The sequence below is a fragment of the Nicrophorus vespilloides genome, unplaced genomic scaffold (genome assembly GCF_001412225.1).
Source record: "Nicrophorus vespilloides isolate i.1.1-1 unplaced genomic scaffold, Nicve_v1.0, whole genome shotgun sequence".
NCBI lineage: Eukaryota > Metazoa > Arthropoda > Insecta > Coleoptera > Silphidae > Nicrophorus > Nicrophorus vespilloides.
The window spans coordinates 35,665-60,256 of NW_017099098.1; the positions used below are offsets into that span (position 1 = coordinate 35,665).

General features: G+C 29.4%; 1 protein-coding gene across 1 annotated transcript in view; it reads right to left on the bottom strand.

Annotated features, from left to right (window-relative positions):
• The window catches only part of LOC108564006 (deleted in malignant brain tumors 1 protein-like), a gene marked incomplete at its 3' end in the record, with an annotated part of 54,023 nt that extends 29,789 nt beyond the window's left edge, over positions 1-24,234 (bottom strand). The window contains exons 1-2 of the mRNA XM_017922874.1: positions 24,131-24,234; positions 23,432-23,646 (exon numbers count right to left, since the gene is read on the bottom strand). Coding sequence (XP_017778363.1) covers positions 23,432-23,646; positions 24,131-24,234 — 319 coding nt within the window. The remainder of the gene's footprint in view (positions 1-23,431; positions 23,647-24,130) is intronic.
• Between the last annotated feature and the right edge of the window lie 358 nt (positions 24,235-24,592).

Sequence of the window (24,592 nt, forward strand, 5' to 3'; positions counted from 1 at the left end):
AAATCTATACCGAAACCTGCATCATAAACACTTATGTCTCAAGTCACGTATATTTTGGATAAAATATGAATAACTTAATAAACTATTAATAACAACAAAATAATCGAAAGTGTCAAAATATGCAAAGCAAATAATTAAACACGAAAAAGCCACCTTCCATAGTTTAAATTATTAAAATGTAAATGGATCAAATCGTGATTCCATTTGCTCACATTTTTATTCCACGGATGCGAATTTGGCTGTCGAAGGCCCAGTTTCCGAACCGAAAGCGTTTTCCGAGTGCGCCCGTGTGAATGATACCCACCGTTTCCGGGTATCCCCCTCATGTTAATTTCCTGCTTTTCCATAAAAGTTTCAAAGGTTCTGTCCGGATCTAAGGTTGTTATGCGGTCTATTTTCACTCCTGTTGATCTTTCTTGCTTTCCCCGGCGCATCCCCCCGAATCACAAATCAATTCCCATCGTTTGTTTCATCATTTTGTAACGATTGTATTTTTTTCTTTTCATCCCCTACTACATTTGTATATATCTACCACAACAAAGAGAAAAATTGATTGAGTTTATGTAGATAATCGCCTTTTTTTACGTTAAGGTTTTTTTTTTCATCGCATTCAATGTGATTAATGGACTGCTTTTCAAATTAAAGACTTTAAATGGGGAATGAAAATTGGAGGTGGGTGGTAAAAAGGCCGCGCATTTAATCATACTTGTTGAGGACAGGCAGTTCGCTCTCCTCCCCCGTTTCTCCTATTAATTAATTTATTTATATACTCTGTGCATATATATGTTTGTAACGTGTTGATGAAAAAGAGGTCGATGCGCGTCAGCAAATTGAAACAATTTATTGTGAATTTTTCGTTTAATTTAATTAAATTGATTTAACTCTCTATATATATTTATATGGAAATATGTGCATTTTTAGTTGAATATTTAAATTTTAATTAAAAAGTTCGACTCATTCATAAACAATGCAACAAAATGTCAATTATAAAAATAAATTAGTCTATAAATATATAGTTTTAATATACACAAAATAATATATAAAAAAAAATGAAATGAAATGAAAAAAATAAATATTTTTCATAAAACTTTATATAATACTAGTTTCTATTTCATAATATAATTTCAAATATGATACGTATATGTTTAAGCAGTGGAAATGTATGTGATGTTTATACAGTGGTATGTATATTAAGTTCAGTTCTCAAACAATTTGAAAAAATTAAAAAAATCGGTTTCCGAACAAAATTTTCTTTTACTGGAGTTGATTGTTTCTAAATTCAATAATATGAATTTGGAATTTGTAGTTCAGTAACTGTAGTTATAATTTGTTTGAGTTAAAAATAAACCATTTTCAATTGTCAAATCTTGGCAGGAAATATATGGAATTTGCAATGGTATTTTGTTTACAATGAAACCTTGGTTCTCAAATATTTGGGTACTAGTTTGTCTACTGGAGACAAAAATTTCACTCATCTGGTTAACAAGGGACGACTAATAGCCTAATGGTTAAGTCGCCCTACCCACGATTTCGTGGGCGCCGGTTCGAATCCTGATCAAGCAAGGCCCTGTGTGAGGTCTCTCGGTGCTTGCAGCAATAGGGCCATCGTTCATCACAGATGGACAGTCAAATGAATGAAGTTCAGCATATGGTTCAGCTACTTAAGTTAAACTACAAGACGACAGCCAACCAACAAATTAATATCAAATCGTCATAATGGTAACGATCCACCGGGAAAGATTATCCATTTAATGTCCACCACGATCTTAAATTTACTCAATGTTCACATTGATGAACAGATTGTGACATACAACAATAATCTGGTTAACACTTTGTCTATTGGAGAAGTGATATATTTATCGAAAACAGAGATTTTAATTTACTTCTTCACAAACAAGTGAATCCTTAGTTCTCAAATCCGCATAAATTTAAAAGAAATTAGGTTTTCAAACAAAATTTCCATTTCTGTTAAAGAGTTATTTGCGCTCTTCCGACACACATTTCACATACTCATGAAAAACAATATATAATAACTTTATAAATGAAAACTGTTATTTTACTGAATTAATCAGTTGAAAGGTTTCATTTTCACTGAATTTACAATTCCATAATATTATTATTTTTGTTTTATTAATAATATTATTTAAAATATATAATGTACGGAAAATCTATTACAAACAGAATAAAACAATTGCTTCTGACCATATTAATCGGATTTATTTGAGCGTTTCGTGCAAATTCATCGGATAATTTCGAATGGAATAGGCGTATTTGCTGCTGCGTAACCACAATTGGGTAGCAATATTTGCGCTATTTAACCGAGTAAAAAAATGTATAGAAAAACAAAGAAATCCCTTAAAATACAAATGGACTGCAACGGCCGTACGCGCGTTTTGCATGCAAACAAACATATAAACATTAGTTCGTGCACATAAAATACATATAATAATTAATATTTAATCTGGGGCTCGGATAAAACCTTGTGCGTGCGAGGATTCATAAACCCACATTTAAATATTTCCATTTAATGATCTTCTCAGTTAATGCATTTTAATTTCGCAAATAAGTCGCGACCTGCGGGGCTATTAAAACAGAAAGTTATTTAATTACACATTGAAATATAAATTTGAATTAAATTGAAATTATTATAGTTAAGAAATTTACGCTTTTATATCTACATTTAAATAACGATTATTTAAAATCTATATTAGATCTTTAACTTTAAGACATAAATTCAACATTTCTAAGAATAATTACCAATTATTAAAAAAAAATTGTAGACCAATTTATTTTAAGTATCTTTATTGACATAATTTTAGTATAAAAAAAGCTATGATATTCTGGATGTTAGGAAAGTTTAACTTTACTATAAAGTTTTGTAACATCAAATTAAATATACTTTGATCATTTTTTTATGATTATTTTAATACACAATTCTATTAAAGATTTAAACTATTTTATGTAATTAAATGGATTATTGACAATAGAAGTAACCACAGCAATATCTCGCTTAGTGCGGGTAAATGGATTAATCGGACATAAAAACCTGATTCTCCCTTATAATACTTTATGAATAAAATAATAAATTTGTATACTATTTTTTAGAATTCATTTTTGGTTTACTAAATTAAAATTTAGTCTGTTTTTTTAATATTTAAACCGGACTATAGTGAATCCGAACTACACAAATTCGAACGTCCATTTTGAGAGAAACATAAAGGTTTTGTATTAGTATTTTTTATTGACTGTACAATTTTATTTATTACATTTTAAATAAGATTTGGATTATTAGTTTTTTATATTAAATCGTTAGACACCAAAATGAACATTGATCTTAATCTTAACATCAGGTGCTAATCAATATGAGAAGACAATTAATTCTTAAATATCCATTATATAATAAAATTATTTGCGGAATAGTTCAAACTACACAATCTATCAAGTGATCATTAAAAATAATAAAAACAAATCCAAATTGAACCAATAGTTTTTATTTATTTTAAATATATATTGATTCACTTAGTGAAATTTATTAAATTACATAATATAAAAAAATAATAATAACTAATTGAAACAAATTTATTAGTTGCTCAATTTCTATCAACATTACTTTTTAATTAAATTTGAAATTTTAATAATGTTCTATTCATGACGTGAGGATAAATACCCGGTAGCATATGAATAATTATAACTCCTGTTTGATTACAAAAACTTTTCTTGAAAATTGAAAAAGGGATATAATTATAGAAATTAAATATATAATTGCAACAACTCTGTATTTTGTATATTAATGTCGACAACCTTTTTGCCATTTTATAAAATAGTGCCTATTAAAAAAATGTTTAGGGAGCCGCACGTACCTCTACGATTGTCATTTTTGCTAGTGACCTAGCCATTATAGCATACTTAAAGTGGATATGGATGCCGCAATTTCTCATCAAAAGAGTCTCCAGAGCAATGTATACCAAAGCTCTTTTAATTTTGAGAAAAAAAGAAAATTAATTGATATTCAACTATTTTTTACTAATACTTTAAAAAATATCTTCACAATCTAGTATATCCAATTAATCTTTTAAAATGCATCATAAATCTACAAAATATAACAGATAAAGTTTGACCAATGACAATGTTTGACAATGATAAATAAATATTGTAATCTTCATGATATTGCGCTTACTTTTATAGACATTTTATTATTCCGTTATAGAAAGAAATGCAATATAACTTGTTGTCAAACTTTAAAAAATACATTGTAGTACTTTTACAACTATTTCAAATTACTTAAAATTTGTTGAATGTAACTCGTATTAATATACTATAATAATGTAACAACATAAAGGGTGTCCCAAAATGAACTGATATTATATTTATTTAATACAACACATTTTTTTGATAATTGATAATATTTCTACTTAGACATGTATTTTTGAAACATCTGCCCTGACTTGTTCTCTCTATTGATGAAATGTATAAGGTAACTATGTTTAAGATAACTTCAAAGAAAGATGTTTAATGATATCAAGTCACATGTACTTGATTAATTTCACCAAGGTGTACGTACGAGTAGTAGCATTACGATGACAAAACAAAGTACGGCATCTGCGAACAATTTCCGTAAAATATTCACCATTTCTTTCATATTTTCTAGGCGTTGTTCGATTGTATACTTTCCATAACTTAACCTCAATATTTACTAATGACAACATATAAAAATCTCTACCAAACGCAAAAAAATAAAGACAAATTTAAAATGTTAGTTCTTTTTGGGACACCCAAATAATTTTTGATATATTTTGGTTTCATTGTTATAAATATAATAAAAAGTAACTTAAATAATATTTATCGGCATTTATTCAGATTTCATAAATTCAATCTAATTATCCAAATTATATTGAGCATTAATGTAATGAGGTAATAACAATCATATGATAAAGGTAATACAAGCAGTGCTAATGATGACGATACGACTAAATATGTACGGTCATATCACAATAGTCGTACTACGGGCAAGCGAAAAAAAAAATAATGAAAAGCATAAATACATTTTTGAATATTTTACCATAACCGTGCGTCGTATTTGCATTAAACCCCAATAATGAATAATCATTAATTAGTGTTTGTCTGATAAATACAAAGGTATTTCAGTATATAAGTGTAAAAGTCAACACCAATTGCATGAAAGTAGTAAACCGCAACATGGCTTTCAAAACAGCGTTTTTAGTTGTCACAATATTTTCTGGTAAATAAACTTTCTTTTTAGATAATTCGATTTCACATTTGCATTGGGGATTTAATTGGGGGAGCAGTTTCAGTGGTGGCTTCAGAACCAGCGGAATTGTTTCTGAGCACCGAGGCCGGAAGCCTGCCGATTGATTTCCGCTCGAATCTGGATAGGATTAATCCGGATTATCCAATTAAAATCCTGATCCATGGATGGACCGAGTCGTGCAACACGTCCGAGTATATTGAAATGGCGGAGGAATATTCGAAGAAAGGGAATTATAATGTTATCAGGGCTGACTATTCGACCATTTCCCAGATGGACTTTGTTAGGGCAATGATGAAGATCGACACTGTTGGTAAATATGAATTGAATCTAATTTAATTAATGGAATTTAATAAGTAAAATTTACTGTTCCTTTAATAAATGTTAATGTAAATTTTGAATTTTTCTGAAGCCTAATTATATCAAGATTATTTTTAATTTCTAAGAATTTTGTATAAAATTGTCGGAAATTGTCTATTAAAACCACTGAATCACTGAAATACACAACTTTTTTCATAAAGACTATGAAATGTATTTATTGAAAAGTACTGTTAAAAAGTTGTAACAAAAAAATTGGTATCACTGGCACTATTATATAATATATAATTTAATTCAAGGATTATAAATAAATCATCGAAAAATTAATGCATCAATTGGTATTTGTCCATAGAGATTTTCCATTCACTTTGCTCGATTATAAATGATTTTCTAAATAATTTTGTCCATAGTAGAGTCAGAGTATTCAAGAGTCAATTACAGTATAAGATATTAATTATATAGAATTATGTAGAGGTGATGTAAATATTTTCCTATGAAGTTCAAAGTGTAATAAGTTCTTCTTTTGATAGATTAGTGTTTATTCATAGATTATTTTCAAATTATTTTTACTTGATTGCAGGTTATTTTCTGAATAGTTTTGTTCACACTAAACAAACTTAACATTATAAAAAAAATAACTTGCATCAGTTATAGTATTAAAGGATATTGCAAGGATAGGATATGTATTATAGAAAATAATGTAGAGACGTGAATCGTATATTTTTCTATGAAGTTCAAAGTGTAATAAGATCTTAAATATTGATAGATTACTATTTGTCCATAGAATTTTTTCAATTCATTTTTACTTGGTTGTAGGTTATTTTTTTAATAGTTTTGTCATTTTGTCATTTGTAAAATATTGATTTTCAACTAGGAGTGTCGCGAAAAAAAAAAAAAGACAATTCATTCATTTTTTTCCTTAGAAGTTTTTAAAATTTAAAGCCTTGGATTAAAAATCCTGTTAAAGAATTTAATACAAGGATTCAATATAAATCATAAAGCATTGATTGATGAATTATTTTAAGTCCATAAAATTTTTCCAATTTATTTTTTATTTGGTTGCAGGTGATTATATCGGCAGATTCGTGACGATGCTTTACGAAGACCATAACGTATCGTTGGCGAATGTGCATTTGATTGGCCATTCATTGGGTGGTCAAGTGTGCGGCTTTGCTGGCAGGACAGTTTTCCGTTTAACCGGCTCGAAGTTGGGAAGGATAACAGCCCTGGATCCTGCCAGGCCAGCTTATGAAAGCAATTTGGTGCCGGCGAGTGCGAAATTAACGCGAAAAGACGCCGAAATAGTCGACATTATTCATACGGACGCCGGACAACTGGGATACAAACATCCTGCAGGATCACTCGATTTCTATCCAAACGGCGGACACAAATTGCAGCCGAACTGCAAAAACAAAGAAGGACTCATCTTGGATATGCCACCTATGCAACCAGTATGGAATAAATATCCATTCTCTGATGGTACAAGTACAATTCCGTCAATAAACGTAGCTAATATTATCCTTTTAGATTTTTGTAGTCACATCAAGAGTAAGGTTTACTTCGCTATGTCCATCAACGGAAGATACTTAGCAACCAAATGCGAATCCTGGAAGGTGTTCATTGCTGGTGGATGCGATGGCAACGAGCAGATCTACTTTGGTGAAGATGCCTCGCCGACGGCGGAAGGAACTTACTACTTAAGCATTCAGGACGAATAAATAATAGAAAATTATTTAAAGGAGAGGAGGGTTGTAATTGGTTTTTATCCTGGTTTTCGGATGGGGGGTGCACTTAAAATGTTTGCAGCTAAATTACGGAGGAGGACAAGGCCATTATGTGGCGCCGCCGGACTGACCGACCCCTTATTATGGCACTTAGCGGAAACGGAAATAACATTTCTGAGCGGAATTTTCAATGCACACACTTATATAACATACATGTATACGTTCGTGTGTGCGCACACACGCTCACCGCATTCTCACCGCTTACTGCAAAACATAAATTCTACAAAACTTTCATTGCTCGCAACAATACCGAGCTAGAAAAATCCAATTATGACTTATACTTACACCTCAAATTAAAAGCATATAAAATCAAATACATTGCTACAAAACCAATTAAAAATTACATAATATTCCAATTTATAACACCAGACGAACTTTATCACCAAAGTAAATACTGATTATAAATATTTAATAACAATTATAAGACATTCAACTTATATTTGAAAAATACGAATTAATATAACTTATGTCAATATAATGCAGATAAAATACATATCTAACTTACAGTTTGTTAATTTTTAAGTATTTATTAATATTTATTAGGCCATATAAACTTTACTCGCTAAATGTACATTAAAATAACATAATATAACAAGAAAACAAAAAATACGGGACATCATGCTTATGTTTTAATGTTCGATGTGGATGACCGGGAGCGGGAGTCTCCTACGGATGTGAATCAGTGGACGGCCGGGTCTTTCATCATGAAGGATGGATAGTCCGAAAATTTGAAAACCGTCTTTTCAATATTTTTTAATTAATACATTTTATTATTTAATTTATTAATAATTATATGTAATCATAATTAAGCAAATAAAACTATTGTAAAAAGCTTAATTTCTTGTGTTAATAATCAATGTATTTTAACAATTACAAATTAGAACATAGTAAATAAAATCTAATGAAACTATGCTTTCGTTCATCATGGGAAACTAACTGAATTATACACTCAATAAAGATAGTTTATTACAGCGTAAATAACGTTATTCTGCACATACGAAACTGCTAGTATCGCAGATTCTAGAAATAAGCCGCGTGTAAAAATTGTATTTTCCAACACATTGAACCGACGATTTAATTTCTGTACTTGCAAAAAATAAAAATGTGCATTGTTATATGAGCAAAGCATTTTTCGCTTTGAATATTCGGTATTTCCAAATTATGCTATTTATTTTTATTTGTTGAAATCCTTCCATTTTGAATATATAGTACTACTATTTTATTTAGATTTTTACATTATATTAAAAATATCTTATATACTCCAAATCTTACTGAACTTAATATTTTTCAATGTTTTTAATATTATCCATGTAACTTGATTTCGTCAATCTAATTAGAAGGGGTCTATATCAAAATCCCGACTAACAATTTCCCAATGTATTGAAAATCTCAAGATCCTTGACATGATCCAAATCCCGACATTTAAAATTTTGGTGGATTTTTTTTGTCAATATATTAGAAATATTCATGTTTTAACGTTGGTAACAATATATATCTTTACGTAATAACTCACAGTGTATTATTATATGTTTTTTTCATTTAAGTTTTTGTACTTAATTTATAACTGTATACGATTTTTTATTTCTAGAACACAACATAATTATACAAATAAGTATAGATAATTGATCGATAAAATGTTCGAGATTTTAATACAGTTTTGATTACAGTTGTCGCGATTTAAATTTTCGGGAATTCGATTGTCGGGATTTTGATCAGAACTGAACTAGAAGCATAGTAATACTTGGAACATCTCAAACTATAGTCCGGTTTGAAAATTTCAAAATAAATTAAATAAGCAAATAAAAATAAAATCTAAAAATTATGTCAAAATATATTATTTTTTTTAATAAAACATGATTTTCTTGTGATTTTTATGTGATTTTAAAGTCCTTGATTAGTCCGGTTTCAAACGGGGATATTGGCTGAACCGAAATGCCAAAGATTATTAATTCCATTAATAATTACTACTATTTTGAAAGAAAAAATAGAAAAAAAAATGAAATAAATTGAATAAAAGCAATTTGAATCTAGTTTGGGTTTCTGTGGATAAGCTAAATAAACTCGATATGCGAATATCTCGTTGAAAACGAATTGCTCCCTCGAATTTGGAGCACAACTCAATCTCGGTGTATGTCTTTTATTTTTTAGTTTTGGTATGTGGAAAATATTTTCCGCAAGAGATCTCCTTCAATATATACAGATATATACCGTTTTTTATGGACTCACTTATGTTACCATTTATACTGCACCACAATCCAATACCGGATTCAAACTTTTCCCCATTTAATATCTATTTGATGCATTCGTATATCTATATATTTATATATCAGGAACAAATCATTAAAATGTACTTTACTCGAAGAGTTTTATAAGTTTGTATAGAACTTTAATCGAGTTACATAATTTTTATTACATATTGGTTGTTGAACATAATTCGTTCTAAAAGTTGCATGTTTAGAAAACAAAATTTTATTCGCAAACCGATTTGTCTTTGATTATTTTTTTTTTCGAGAAATGAGGCTTTCGAGAATTTGACCATTACAGTAAAAAATATTAAAGTGGCTCTATAATATATGAAAATACGGCTCTTGTTGATCTCATGCTCGCCTACCCCTGTTATTATTATATGTCTATCAACGTGAAGAGGTTTTTAAACATTTTTATTTGTAATAGTGTGAAATTATTTAAACTTCCTTAATTTCAAGTACTTTCCATGTATCAAATACATAAATGAGATATGAGTATTCATTAGAACAGGGATCGACAATTTTTTTAGAGCAAAGAGCCATTTTTAAGATATTTGCTCTTAAAAAAGCCGCACGTAGCGACAGCATAGTTATCCAACATAGCTTATACATAGTGGGAATTATGATTTATCATCAAAGGAGTCGCAAGTGGCTCTGGAACCGAAGGTTATCGACATTAGTATTAGGATATAATAGTTTCATTTACCAAGTATAGTATACACCTCATATTAATATTTATATTATAAATTTATAACTTCTCCAGTTTCGTGATTGATAGTTTAATTAAATTTGAAAAAATCTTTATAATTTCTTTAAAACATAACAATCACTTCAAATTAAAATACTAGTATATGTAAAATATAGGTAATGTTTTTATTACAATTAATTTAAAGATTTATTAAATTATAAAATAAATAGGGAATATAAATACAATAAATTGCTTTTCTAAATAATATTGAAACATGCAAATACGTTTATTTATTAGATTTAGAGAATGTACTTAGAATTATTCTAATTAAAAGAAAAAATAGAATATTAATTTCTACTTTGTTATATTATTAGAAAAAACTTAAAGATTCTTCTGTATATAAAGTTTTTTAAATTATTAACTAATTCCAAGTTAAGTTTAGGCTAAATATAGTACGGCTTCGATTAATTCGTATTCACTATAACTATAATACTGTTTGAATATATCAGAACAAACTATATTTTAATTGACTTTCAACCTAACTCTACCTACCAATTTTGTAGTAAAGATTTGTACATTTTTTACTTATTTTAAACCAAATAAAAAGAATATAAAGAATAATTAAAATAGACTAACACGCCATGTATTGAAACAAATATAAAATCTTGAAAAAGCTTTTGAATAATTTTATTAAAAAGAAAAATTTCTAAACATTGGATAAATTTTACATATTTTTGGTGTAGTAAATGATAAAACGAAAAAATCAATGTTTGTATATTATTTCATTAATATGAAATGTACCAAATTTCCAGAAGACTTAATAGGTCTAACAAGTGGATAATATTTACATAGTTTTGGTGTAAGAAAATAGAACGAAGAAAACATTGTTTGTCCATTATTCTATTAATATTAAATGTAAGGTATTTCCCCAAGACTTACTATAAAAAAAATTGGTCTAAAATCTTCCTAAAATTCAAGCAAGAAGTAATTTTGATAGATTATACATGTTTTTAATTGCAAATTGTAATTGTTTTATATATAATGAAGGTTTGGCAGCTAAAGTTCGCATTTTTCGTACAAAATATGGTCGGACAAATATTAATTAAAAAAAATCAATGAGACTGGATCAATTAGAAACAATTCAATTACTGCATAAGTCATTTCCCAAATCATTCGATTTAACGCCGTTAGACTCTTTTCTTTGGGGGTTTATGACAACAAGATCAAGATCACCCACGCCTTGAAGGAGGAAATTGAGCGCTGTATCAAAGAAATTCAGCCACATTTATATAAAATGGTCATGAAAAATTTCGACAAAAGAGTGCAATGTGCTATTCCACATCCAACAATAACATTTTGTTATTAAAAAACTATGTTTTATTAAAATTATATCTTGCGTGAAATTTGGGACACCCTTTTCATGGGAATGTCTTATATAAGGGAAGATACGAAATATTTGTAATAAGTTTTATTATTTTATTGTTACTATAGTCACATTTGTATCTATATAATTCGCATAACAAATATTTCGCATTTCGTTTCGCCAAATAAGATTAAAATGAATACGATAACATCGTGTGCAAACAAGAGAATTAAGCCAAAAATTTCGTTCGGTGAGCCCGGCACCTCCACCGTTTTGGGCTTAAATGAGATTTCGTGTGTTTTGCATGCGGGAGTTAGCTTATAATTTATTGTTCTGCAAGTGCAATTTGTCAATTATTTTCTGAGCGGTGGAAACGCAAAAAAAGAGTAAACACATGCGAATACTCGGATACACAACCCACACAGATAGAAATTTAGGGGAGGAACGAAACAGAATAGAATATCCCGCAAGGGCTGTAATACAGTTAGCCGGTTTGCCACAGGAGGGTAATATAAAATTAATTCATCATTTTGTGACCGGTCCTCGTAACACTTTTAACCAGGGATGTTTTAAACTAACGGCAACAACAACAAAAAAAGGAAAATGTTGTACAAACATCCCTGCATTATGCAAATTTTTGATGATAATATTTTTTTTACGTAATTAGCTTCTGGCGTATGAATTCAGGATGCAAACTGTGTTCATTTCACGGAAATGCACGGTATTTCGTGATAGGAATTGGAAATTATTTGACCTAAGTACAGTTTACAATGCGTGGAATATTAATTGAAACATCTGTCTGTTTTTAACTCACCGCCGGCATTCGCAAAATTGCACTGTAGTTCGCGTGCTAATGATTTTCCATAATAATAAACATCGCGCTCAATTTCGCTTACGTAATTTGGATGTAAAATGCTCGGATTGTAACGTTATATTGTTTCATTTTTTGATGAATTTTTCATATAAAATTATATAATTAAATTCATTTTGTATAATGAATAATTAAATTAATATTTATTGCAACAATAAATTACAAAAATAAAAACAAACTTAATACAGGAAATGCGGCTCTTAGCTGAGTTAAGTGCGGCTCACATTAAAATTTTATTTTTATTATATTTGAATTTTATTACTAAAATTTTCAAATAATTATTTTATTTTTGATAATTACATTTTTTTATATGTGATAATATGCAATTAAAGTAAATGAAAAAAAGTAATTTGTGAATCTAATTGTGGCTCTTAATAATACATAAAAAAACGGATTGCTGCTCTATTTGGCCTCATGTAGGCACACCTCTCTAATATTATAATACCTCGTATAGTGCAGGGTATTCGATTCTACCAATATTTTTCTCTGCTTGAAACCATGAAACCGGACTAATCGAAGATTTTATAATCACATAAAAATAAACAGTACAAAATAGACGTTAGAAAACTTTTTTTATGTATTACCCCACCCAAACAAATTTAAACATCCTCATTACCCACAAGAATTCCATGTTTACCCGACTTGGGGTAATTTATACAGGTTAGCCAGAATTCTGGCTAACCTGCATATATAATATATATATATAATAATTTATCTATAAAATGGCAATATTGAGATTATTATGAAATGTTCAATCCGTACTATATTGAATCTCTCTTTGGCATTATATCTGCTCACCTCTCTAATATAGCAATACCTCGTATAGTGTGGGTATTCGATTCTACTAATATCTTGCACTATTTGAAACCGGACTAATCAAGTATTTTAAATTCGCATAAAAATAAATAGTACAAAATAGACGTTAGAGATTTTTTTATCTATTACCCCAAATAAATTTAAATATCCACATTATTTACAAGAATTCCATGTTTACTCGATTTGGGGTAATTTACACAGGTTAGCCAGATTTATCTATCAAAATGGCAATATTGTGATTGTTTTGAAATCTTCAAACCATACTATAGTGAATCTCTCTTTGGCGTTACGTGTGTCCACCTCTTTAATATAGAAATACCTCGAATAGTGCGAATACCCGATTCTACCAATATCTTGCTCTTTTTGAAACCGGACTAACCGAGTATTTTAAATTCGCGTAAAAATGAACAGTACAAAATAGACGTCAGAGAATTTATCTATTACCCCAAACAAATTTAAACCTCCACATTACCCACAAAAATCTCATTTTTATCCCACTTAGGGTAATTTACACAGGTTTTGTAGGATTACCAGTATATAAGATAAAACAATCATTTATCTATAAAAATGGCAATATTGAATTTGTTTCTAAATTTTCAAACCGTAGTATACTAAATTTGCATTGATCGAAGCTGCACTATATGAGGTATTCTGCAAAAAAATCATAATTGTATGTACATTAAACATAATATTTATCGCAGCAAGAAAAATAATTATAATTTATTGTTTTTCTACGTCAAAACTACATTACTATGAAAGAAATGTTTATAAAATATTTATAGTTCTTGTAGAAATAATTGTGTAACTAAGATATAAAAGGAATAGACCTTTAATTTACAAAATAACATGTAATTATAAAAGTATTATCAAATATTTTTTTTCATTGCTTTTACTGAAAAAAAACTAAACATATAACATAAATCTTTGTCAATAAAAAAAGTTATTCCAAGATATAAAGTAAAAGAGATGTAACAATTTCTAAATATAGTAGAACTTCGGTTCTCGAACAAAAAAAGTTTCTGTTTTCAAACAAATATGACTTTATACATGGTGTAGATTGGTACCGTATACCTATAGTACATAATTACTTCAATTACCAAAAAGTAACAAAAAGATAAATATCAATGAAATTCACAATGTCGAAAAATATGGTTCTCAAACAAAAATACGTTTGTTTAAAAAAAATATGACCTTTAATATGGCAAGGATTGGTATAATATACCTATAATGAATTACTAATTCAATTATCAACAAGTAGAAAAAGTGAAACATTAATGACATGTCACATTATTACAAAAAATGCAGAATGTGCAATAGCTAGAAATTATTTAAAGAAAAATGTAATACATATGAATACTTCAAATAAAAATGAATTCAATGAAATTTTCTTTTAAGTTATAAAAATATATAAAAAAATATATGCAAATAGGTTTATTTTCTTGCTCAATAAACCTATTTGTATATATTTTGTACAGAATATTTAATTATATCATAAAAAATATCCTTGATGTCGTTGAAAGACACACTTCAAAGCCACGTCGTCCCTTATAATTTTTTGTTCGCAGTGAGCCTTTTCCACGTAATAATAAGTTTTCTAGCAGAATAAATTTTAGCTTAATAGATTGTGAAAATAATGGAAGAGTGAATTCGACGACAAAGTTCTCCTCGGATTATTTTGAAAGAAAGAACGTGGGCAAAAAAAGACTGCGATGCTTTTATTTCCATCGTGCTCACGGAATCTAATCCACCATCATTATTATTATTATACGTAAGGCAAACGATGATATAACTCTTCGTTAGGGGTAGATGCTATCAATAACGAGTGTTTGTTTCCTCCCTTTCCGAGATTCCGCGAAAACGCAATTCGGTGATTTCCATCCGCTCCTTTTACTAATTACACCCACGGAATGTCCTTCGAGTCCTTTCCGCAATTAGCATTGTTTCCGTAAATTATTGTTGCCAATAAAATATGGCAATTATCCCACTCTCGTAAGCTGATTTTGACGTTGCCGAGATGCGAGCAAAATACTTTTGGCATTACGTACGAATTTCACGTTCAAATCCATCATTGGAATATTTCCAGACCTATTACGGCAGATGATTAGCGTAATACCCAATATTAAATGGGAACATGCGAAAGGATTATACGTAAAGTTGACTGGATTATTTTCTGATTTATTTGTAATCCACTCTGCTCATTTATAATGGCATTAAATTACAGATTAGTTTTTGATATAAATAAATATTGCTAATGTTATTGGATATTTATAATTTATTGCTAATTTAATTTATAATACACATAACATAATATATCAATACCTTATATAGTAATTTTACCCCAGATAAAAATAAAAATCTTGGTGATAAATACCATTACCGGAACATTTACCAATTAAATGTGACTAATAGCCGAATGGTTAAGTCGCCCTACCGACGATTTAGTAGGCGCCGGTTCGAATCCTGGTCAAGCCATGCCCTTTGAGAGCCCTCTCGGTGTTTGCAGGACTAGGGCCATTGTTCGTCAAAGATAGACAGTGAAATGGATGAGGTAAAGGGAATAGTGAAATCTCAGAGCATCATTATACTACTGAAGTTAACCTACAAGACGGCAGCCAACTAACAAATTACAGAATAATGTAATAGTAAAAACTTCCATTGGGAAGTTTACCAAAAGAAACAAATATCTACCGCCATTACATTACAATGAATGTTTGCAGGAATGATTGTAAATTAAATATATTATGATATAATAAAAAAATACCAATTAAATACCAAAATGCTTCAGTTTGATGTTATTGTATCAAAAACGAAACGTCGGCTTAAATATACATTTTAGAATATCTATATAAAAAAAATTGTGTACTAAATTTTAAGAATGTACTTTTATTTCAGCAAAAGTATATTATTAGCAAAAGTAAATATATTATATAAAGTATAGGTCTACAAATTGGGGTAAATTACGACAAATAGTGTAATAAAAAAAATCTTGGTCGTAAATAAATACATTTTGAGATAATAGGTATTTCCTCTTGTTGAATTAAAATATATTTTTTTTTGAAATTTTTAAACCGGACTTAAGCGAATATAAGGATGCGAGTTATTGCTGTAAACACAAATAATAAATTATGAAATGTTATTCTACCTTTATTTCAACTAATATTTTGATTTGTAAAGTATATTTTGGTTTGCTTGTGTATCCAATTATATTTTGTTTGTATGTTATTATTGTGATGAAAGCTAAAATGTAAGTTTTTTTTTAATTGAGGCGAAAGGTATTTTTTTATACAATAATAAATAATACTGAATTAGAGAAAACGAAATATGTTTGCTGCAAATATGAAGTATTCATGATGTCTCAAATCCGAATTGTTAACATCGATTCGATGTATGATCATAATCAATGGAATGTAAATATTGTTATTGTGGGCATTCCACTTTTGGCCATAATCGAACACAAACAGCGCAATTCTATGTAGGTGAATCGAAGTTATTTACAATTAAATGGAATTGGCCATGCTGATGCTTGTTCTATTCAATAATATTTCAATTGTCATTGAATTCTGGCGCGAATCTGCACAGAGGACAGAAATTGGAAGGGTTGAGCTACGTTCAATTAAACTTTGAGCTTGTGTTCGGCTCTGAAAAATAAAAGTTTAGCCATGGAAATACTAAATATGGAAATACTGAACGTGCTCACCTGCCGTTTTACCTTTGAAGTGGAAGCCGTACATATATTTACTCTTTGCAAATAGTGAAATAGCCGATGATGGCTCTAGGTTATTATTACTTCAGAACGCAAATATAGCCATAACGTGCAGAATTAAAGATTTAGGAGTTCGAGGAAGTTTCAATTTTTGTTTAAATGAAACCAAAAGGTGGCATTATTATTGTGTACCATTGTTATATTATAAAACAACTATTAGCAAAATATTTACTGTTACAGCTTAATATAATATAGAAGTATGGAAATTCATAATAAGTATTTGCCTTAAATTACAGCAATATTTCACATACCTTCGATCAGTCCGAATTCACTATAACACAGTTACAGAAATTTATAATAAATTAAACTTTAATTAAGAAAAATTAAAATAATTTAAAAAATTAGTGCACATTTTTGTTTATAAATGAATAACCTTTTTCTCTCTGTCAGTCAAGTCTATTTTTATGCGATTTAAAGTCTTTGATTAGTGTCGTTTTAAATAGTGCGGTCAAAATTAATAACCCGTACTATGCGAGGTATAGCTGTACTCCTACAGTTTCTAACAGATAATTTATACGTTATGTGAATTGTTGAATTTAAATAAACTCTAAATAAATTCCAAATAACAAATATAAATTTTTGTTCTTTTATTGAGTTAACTTTTTTTAAATACTCAGTTTTCTAAATTTTAACAAATTACAAAGAAATAAATACAAAATAATGAACATTTTTTTTGTTTTCTTCTGGAAACGTTCTGATCTATCCAAGTAATGGAAGAAGAACATTTCTAGGTTTGCTTTGTTAACAGTATTGCGGCTAGGGATGGGTGAAATTACTTCTGGCTTTGTTGAGCAAATCGCGAAAGGGTGCCGCAAAAAGTCCTTCACCCGCACCGGCAGTAAAAAAAGCCCCATTTGCCGAATCGCAATTACCTAGTATAATTTGTACTAAGGATGTGCCCGACGTTTAATTACAACGTCTTTCACGTAAATTTCTGCTCACATTTTTTTTTGTGTCTGTCTTCATTTCACGTTCACGTTCAGAATTAACATGGACGTGGTCAAGTTTATGTTTCTCCAACTCTCGACAAAATTGATTTGCCTCCCGGATATATTCAAATCCCCGAAGATTTGGCGCCGAACCACATGAGAGATATTACTTTTCAATTTGCGTTTCCGGTATGCCAGAGCAAACATCAACAACAGAGAAGACAAAAAAAACAAAGCATAAGCAAACAAAGGGAGGAAGTGAAATGCAAAAGAAAACATCGAAGCTGAGTGACTTTTGTCTTCGTTACATATTTGTGTTTTTGAGATGGAACATTTACGTACGTGCGCAGGTGAGAAATTGACATTTTTTGTGTGTTTGTTTGCATCTTATTTATTTTCTCGATGAAAGTAAAATATTTGCGTGGTTAAATGATGTTTGTGCTTAACCGTGTATAAATACGGTGCGGTTCCATATCTTTTCAACCCGTGTGCACGGATAATTTTTTTTTGCAATCCCTCTTTTTTTCCATCTTTATTTCCATCCGTTTCCGGTTATGGAATTTGCTAAACCCCATCACGTTCCCGCACTGAAACTAATAAATTTTCACTTCGCACCCTTTACTCGTAATAAAAACGTTGCTTGCGGCACTAACGATATGCACTTCACGTTCTCATGAAAAAAAAAACGTTATATTGGTTATCAATTTTTAATTACATGCCTTTTTTACAGCTTCCCTGCAAATAATATCCAATACTGATGCGCATCTATAATTCTATAAAATTATAGCCATATTAAATCACTTTTATTATAATATTGCTCTCAATTTTAATTTCGAATTTCCAATTAAGGGTAGTAGATATAAATGCTTTTCTAACAAAAAAAAATTAGTTTCAATATTAAAGAAATGTTATTTTGTTTATCTTATCTATAGTATTTATTTAGTCTCATTTTTGAAATTCGGTTTACGAACATAAAACTAAAACAACAAACTCTTCGGTTCCAAAATTAGCAAACGACCAAGTAGCTAATTTGTGCACATTTATATTATTTATTTTCATTACAAGTTGCAATAAATTATTGTTGATACATAAAACGATAAATTGCAATTCCTGAAATTAGCAAAAGATGTGTTGAATATTTAATTTAGATTATTGTAAATAGTTGTTAATATAATTGTCTTAATATGATTTTTTAGATATTACAAACTATTTTATTTTATTGGCTGAAATCACTATAATCATTTTTACTTAATAATTGAATTTAATGTATCTAAATTACCAATAAATGTTTACCAATCAAATTTATACACTGTGAGATGAGTCAATTCCAATATATTTTGTCCTCATTACCCTCAAGTATTACTTTTTACCCCACTTTGGGTAATTTACCTTTGTTCGCCAACCCCTGAACTATAAAAAGAAACTGCTCAAATGAAACTATTTGTTATGAACTATTTTTTTTTCATTTAATTAAATAGTTTTATAATAGTAAATCTTAATGTGATTTCTACAAAGTAGGTCAATCCTCATTTGATTTTTATTTTAGATTTAATCAAATCTATATAACTTTCATTTACATAAGACCACAATATTATTATTATTAATTATTAATATAGTTAATGTTTACACATCTCGTAATCTAGTATTATTTAATATAATGTTGAAAACTATAATTATTATTACAAGTTATTTTAAAAAAAATTGTAATATATTTGACTGGTATTATTTCAATAATTTTTTAAATAAACTTTCTTTGTATACAAATTATAAAAATGCAATAAATATTCAGCAAATTATTACTCAGAAGGCAATTCTACGAAATTATCCAATGAAAATTTCCGAGGTTACATAATAATTATGTACAATGACTTGAAAGAATAAATAGTGATTGTAAACGACGCATTGCGCTGTTATGTAATCATTCTTGTTTATTGATTACTAGGATAATAATTTTAAATTATGTAATGGAAATACCTAATTGCTCCTTTGAATCAGTATTACCTAATGCTTTAACCACGAGTGATAAGAAAATGTGTGTCATGTGTCAATTATTTATTTTGTGAATAGTAAACAAGAAGATTTATTTATTTAAATGTATTCAGTCAGTATTCATTAGACCGGTTTGAAAATCAAGACAAACTAATTGAGCAAAATGATAATAAGTTCTAAAAAATATATAAAATTATTTTGTATAAATGTTTGATTTTTATGAGGTTTTAAGTTCCTCGATTAGTCCGGATACAAATAGTATGGAATATTAGAGAATCGATTATCGAGTCTATGCGAGGTATTGCTGTAAAAACATGTAATAATATTAGAAAATAGTATTGTTGACAATTTATATAAGACCTGTAAAACTTTTTAAGTTATTGATGTTTCATTGTTTGTTTTATTTGGATTTATAATTGATGTCATCAAAGTAACCTTACTATTATATTGTAGAGATATTTAGTTATGTCAGTTGACATTTGACTGATATGTACTATGAACTTATCAAATTATTTGTACTAATCTAACTTTTTGTTGTACAAAAAAAATGTATTCCCAAAAAAAAGCGTATACTTTATGTGATTACTTTTATTTCTGGATTTAATTATAATAATGACAAAACAGATTCACAGTCAAAGAAAATAGTGGAATCGCAGAGCATCAATATACTACTGAAGTTAACTTACAAGACGACAGCTAACCTACAAATTAAAAATCACCACAATGGTAACTATCCACCGGGATAGATTACCTACCTAATGTCAACGGCGATCTTAAATTTACGCAATGTTTACATTGATGAACAGATTGTGAATAAAATTACACGCCATAAAAAATGTCCAAAGTACTTCAAATTTTGTATATTGTTATGTTATGTGATATTGATACTTGTACTAGCAAATAGCTTATTAAATTGCTATTTATTATCAGGAGAAGCTAAATTTTGTCACCCATCCAGCAAAATGCGTTGCTTAACTTTTGTAAGCTGTCAAATGTGAAGAATACATTTCTGTCCTGATAGTTAATCTTGAATATTATAATATGACAATCAATATATGCTATTACAAAACTTGAAGAAAATAGTATTGAGTAAGTTTAAGTATAAGTTTCAGAAGTAGCTTACTACAAAGGGCTTATATGCAAAACTTCGAAACACTTAAAACTTGGAAGTATCCCGACTAATGCATAAACGATGAAAATCCCCAGGCGATCTGCAAACGATTTGATTGCTACCAGTTATAATAGTCAGGTCATAAACCATCAATCTCGTTGTTTTTAATTTATTTTATTTTTCATTTTCGTTTGGGAAATTGTAATCGTTCGCTGAACCAGAGGACGTCCGGATTATATTATTTACATACATACATGCCAGAAAATGAAACAAAAAAAAACAAGCGAAAACAAATACCAGCAAATAAACCACAACCAGACATTTGCGAATGTGCGTGTGACATTTCGAAAAAGTCGCTGTGAAAAACACATTTTAATTAAAACTGACTAATACACGGGATCACGCAGTGCACGCAACGATCGCTTTTTGAATTACATTTAATTTTGTTTATTTATTCGACGGACGGCGTCGATTTAAACGTTTCCAGCAGGAGACAAATAGAAATTTCGTAATTTGATTGGTTTTATTAATTCAAATTCACGGCGATTTCAGATTAAGTTATTGATTCTGAACGTAGACGGTAGCGGTTTTGGGGTGTTTGTGGTGGGATCAGTTTTGAAACTATGCTATTGTTGTTGGTTGCCTCTAATCAATTGAAAACAACTTAATGACTTTGTGATATTCAGCTACTCCCGCGTATACAAACAGCAAGTTTATTGGAAATTCGTTATGTGCTCGATAAGATATAATCAAGTTGCAAGTAAACATCGTGCATGCCTCAAGTTCACTCAGCTATCGAACTATTTACTACCGCTTAAGATATATTATACTAATTATAGATTTAGGTCAATCAATTAATTAGAAACTATCACTTCTAATTACGTATTTGTATATATTTAAAACTTCTTAATTTTCGTAATATTTTGAAGTGTTTTCATTTCAATGCATATTTTAGTTTGTGACTGTTATATTAGAAAAGTCAAAACATTTTTTTTGCACATGTATTCATCAACTTAGTTGAGATAATAAAGGAAACACGAATCAAACTTAAGTAAAGTTAGATTGATTTATTTACAAACCCTGAGACTTCACATCAGACAACAGAAATACAACATTTCACAGTGACCCGATTTGCTATTCCTAGGACACAATAATAGATTTTTAGAAACAAAAAAATATAAATGATCTGCAAACATGTATACATAATGACGGTAAAGGTGTTTAAGTTGTTATCAAATATTTCTTTCATATTGTAAAGGTAGGTAGGTTGTTATCACTTCATGATTCTTATGAAAGTATCTTTTTGAAAACGTACCAATACATATATTTAAACTTGACGAAATAAACATTCGTTTTTAAGTTGTTATATTAAATACTTTCCCAAATTGTTATGGTACATACTTTATACGGTTGTATAATTTTCCACTAGAGTCCGGCTTTTTCTGGTCATGGGTGCTTCGGTAAATACCTGCAATTCATTGCGAAGAAGGAAGATTGAAAGTACTGGTATTACAAAAGAGATAACAGCCCAGAACACACGTTATTCATATGCTGCAGATCGGTAAATATGAAGCTCGAAGCGGAGGAAAATCTCAGGCAACTGTTAGAATTAGAGATCTTCGTTGGCAAAAGAGCCCAAAGACCGGGTTGTTCTCCACTAAGGAAGAAAATTAGCGAAGGCTGTTGAAGGCGACTAGTACAGACAACACTAGTGGGTGAATGAAGTTTACACATATCTATGAAGATGATAATATTTAAAGATGTTTAATTGTAAAGGTAAGTACACACTTTACGATTCTTAGCAAATGTATCTTCTTATAAACCTATAGATAAAATTCCATCATGATGATATAAATACTCGTATTTCAATTGCTATGAAATTTTTTCAAATTATATACATCATACTACACTACATATTAATTATTGCTTTTCATAAGTAAATTATGTGTATTCATCCTGAAACCAATGAAATATTCGTTTCTTTTGCTACAAAATTCATTAAAATATGTCCATATTAGATGAAAAGGAAAGAGAGCTGACCGGAAAAAGACCCATCTCGAAACCCGTTTAATCATTTCGCTTTCGTCGGGATTCCATTAAATGTGTCTTTATTGTGTACAGCTCGCTCGCTTCTCGTGGAAATGAGGGAGTAGGGTGCCGCAGAAATCCGTCGGTAATTAAATTTACGGTTACGTGGAGTTTTTGTGCCTGTCGAATTTGCTTTGCGTGCGACAATATTGCGTTTTCGTAGAAGCATGGAAGCTGAATTGAATCCAAGGACACTTACGTCTATCGATAAACCGGAATGTCCCGGAGAATCCCGTGGCGTTTGTTGTCTTCGAACCGGAGTGGAACTCTAGCACCAGGCCAGGACCGGAAGAGTAAAGCACCGTGGGAATATCGCCGAGACCGCCGCACAGCATCGCCGCCCACGGGGTGTACTCGTTCACTTCGCCGCCCTCCAAGTGCAAAAACAGCTTCACGTAATCACCCCTTATGCAGCTGAAAAAAAGAAACGATTGAAATATATTTTTGAGTTCAAGAACTTTTCAATTATCTATAAATGCAATTTAAACTCTACAGCTACGATGAATAAAAATATATAATTCTCAAGAAATATTTTGAAAAAGTTTGATGTAAGTGTTACATTCTTATTATTATTTAATTTTCAATTAATATTCTATGCTCTATTCATAAAGACAGATTACCTTTCACGAATTTCATCCATAAAATACTTTGGGTTTATATAACTATATTAACTTTTTAGTTCATTTTAATTTTAATTTTCAATACTATCATAGAAATATACTTCAACCAAAGTATATTCTCCTGTTCAATTAATAACAAAATTGTGTTCAGATACAGTACAGTAAATTTTAAATGTAAAGATATATATATAGATCATATGAGTTGTTATCATGATAATGAATATATAAAGAAGGTTTCTTATATTGAATCTTTAATAAAATATCTTATAGAAATCTACCTTCTTTTAGGGAATAAGAAGTTATATTTACATACGTTGATAAATTCTGAAGCTGTTTTTGTTGATATCTTTTGTGATATAACAATGTAGAAGTTGTAGACCATTTTTCCGTAAAATAACATCGATTCTGTTTTATTGAATGACATTAATCTACATCATTGTATATCTAATTTCGTTATGACATTGATAGACATTATTATGAAGATGTCAATCATGACATTGATTAATCGACGTCATATTGACGTAGTCATCGTGATGTTGATCGATATCATTGTAATGTAAATCAAGATCATCATGACATTTATTAATCGTAGCTATGATCTATGTCATATTGACGTAGTCAACATGTTTTTAATCGATATATTTGTGCCGTTAATCGAGATCATCATGATTTTGATTAGTAGTAACCATGATCAACAACATATTGACGTAGTCATTGTAATGTTGATCGATATTATTGTA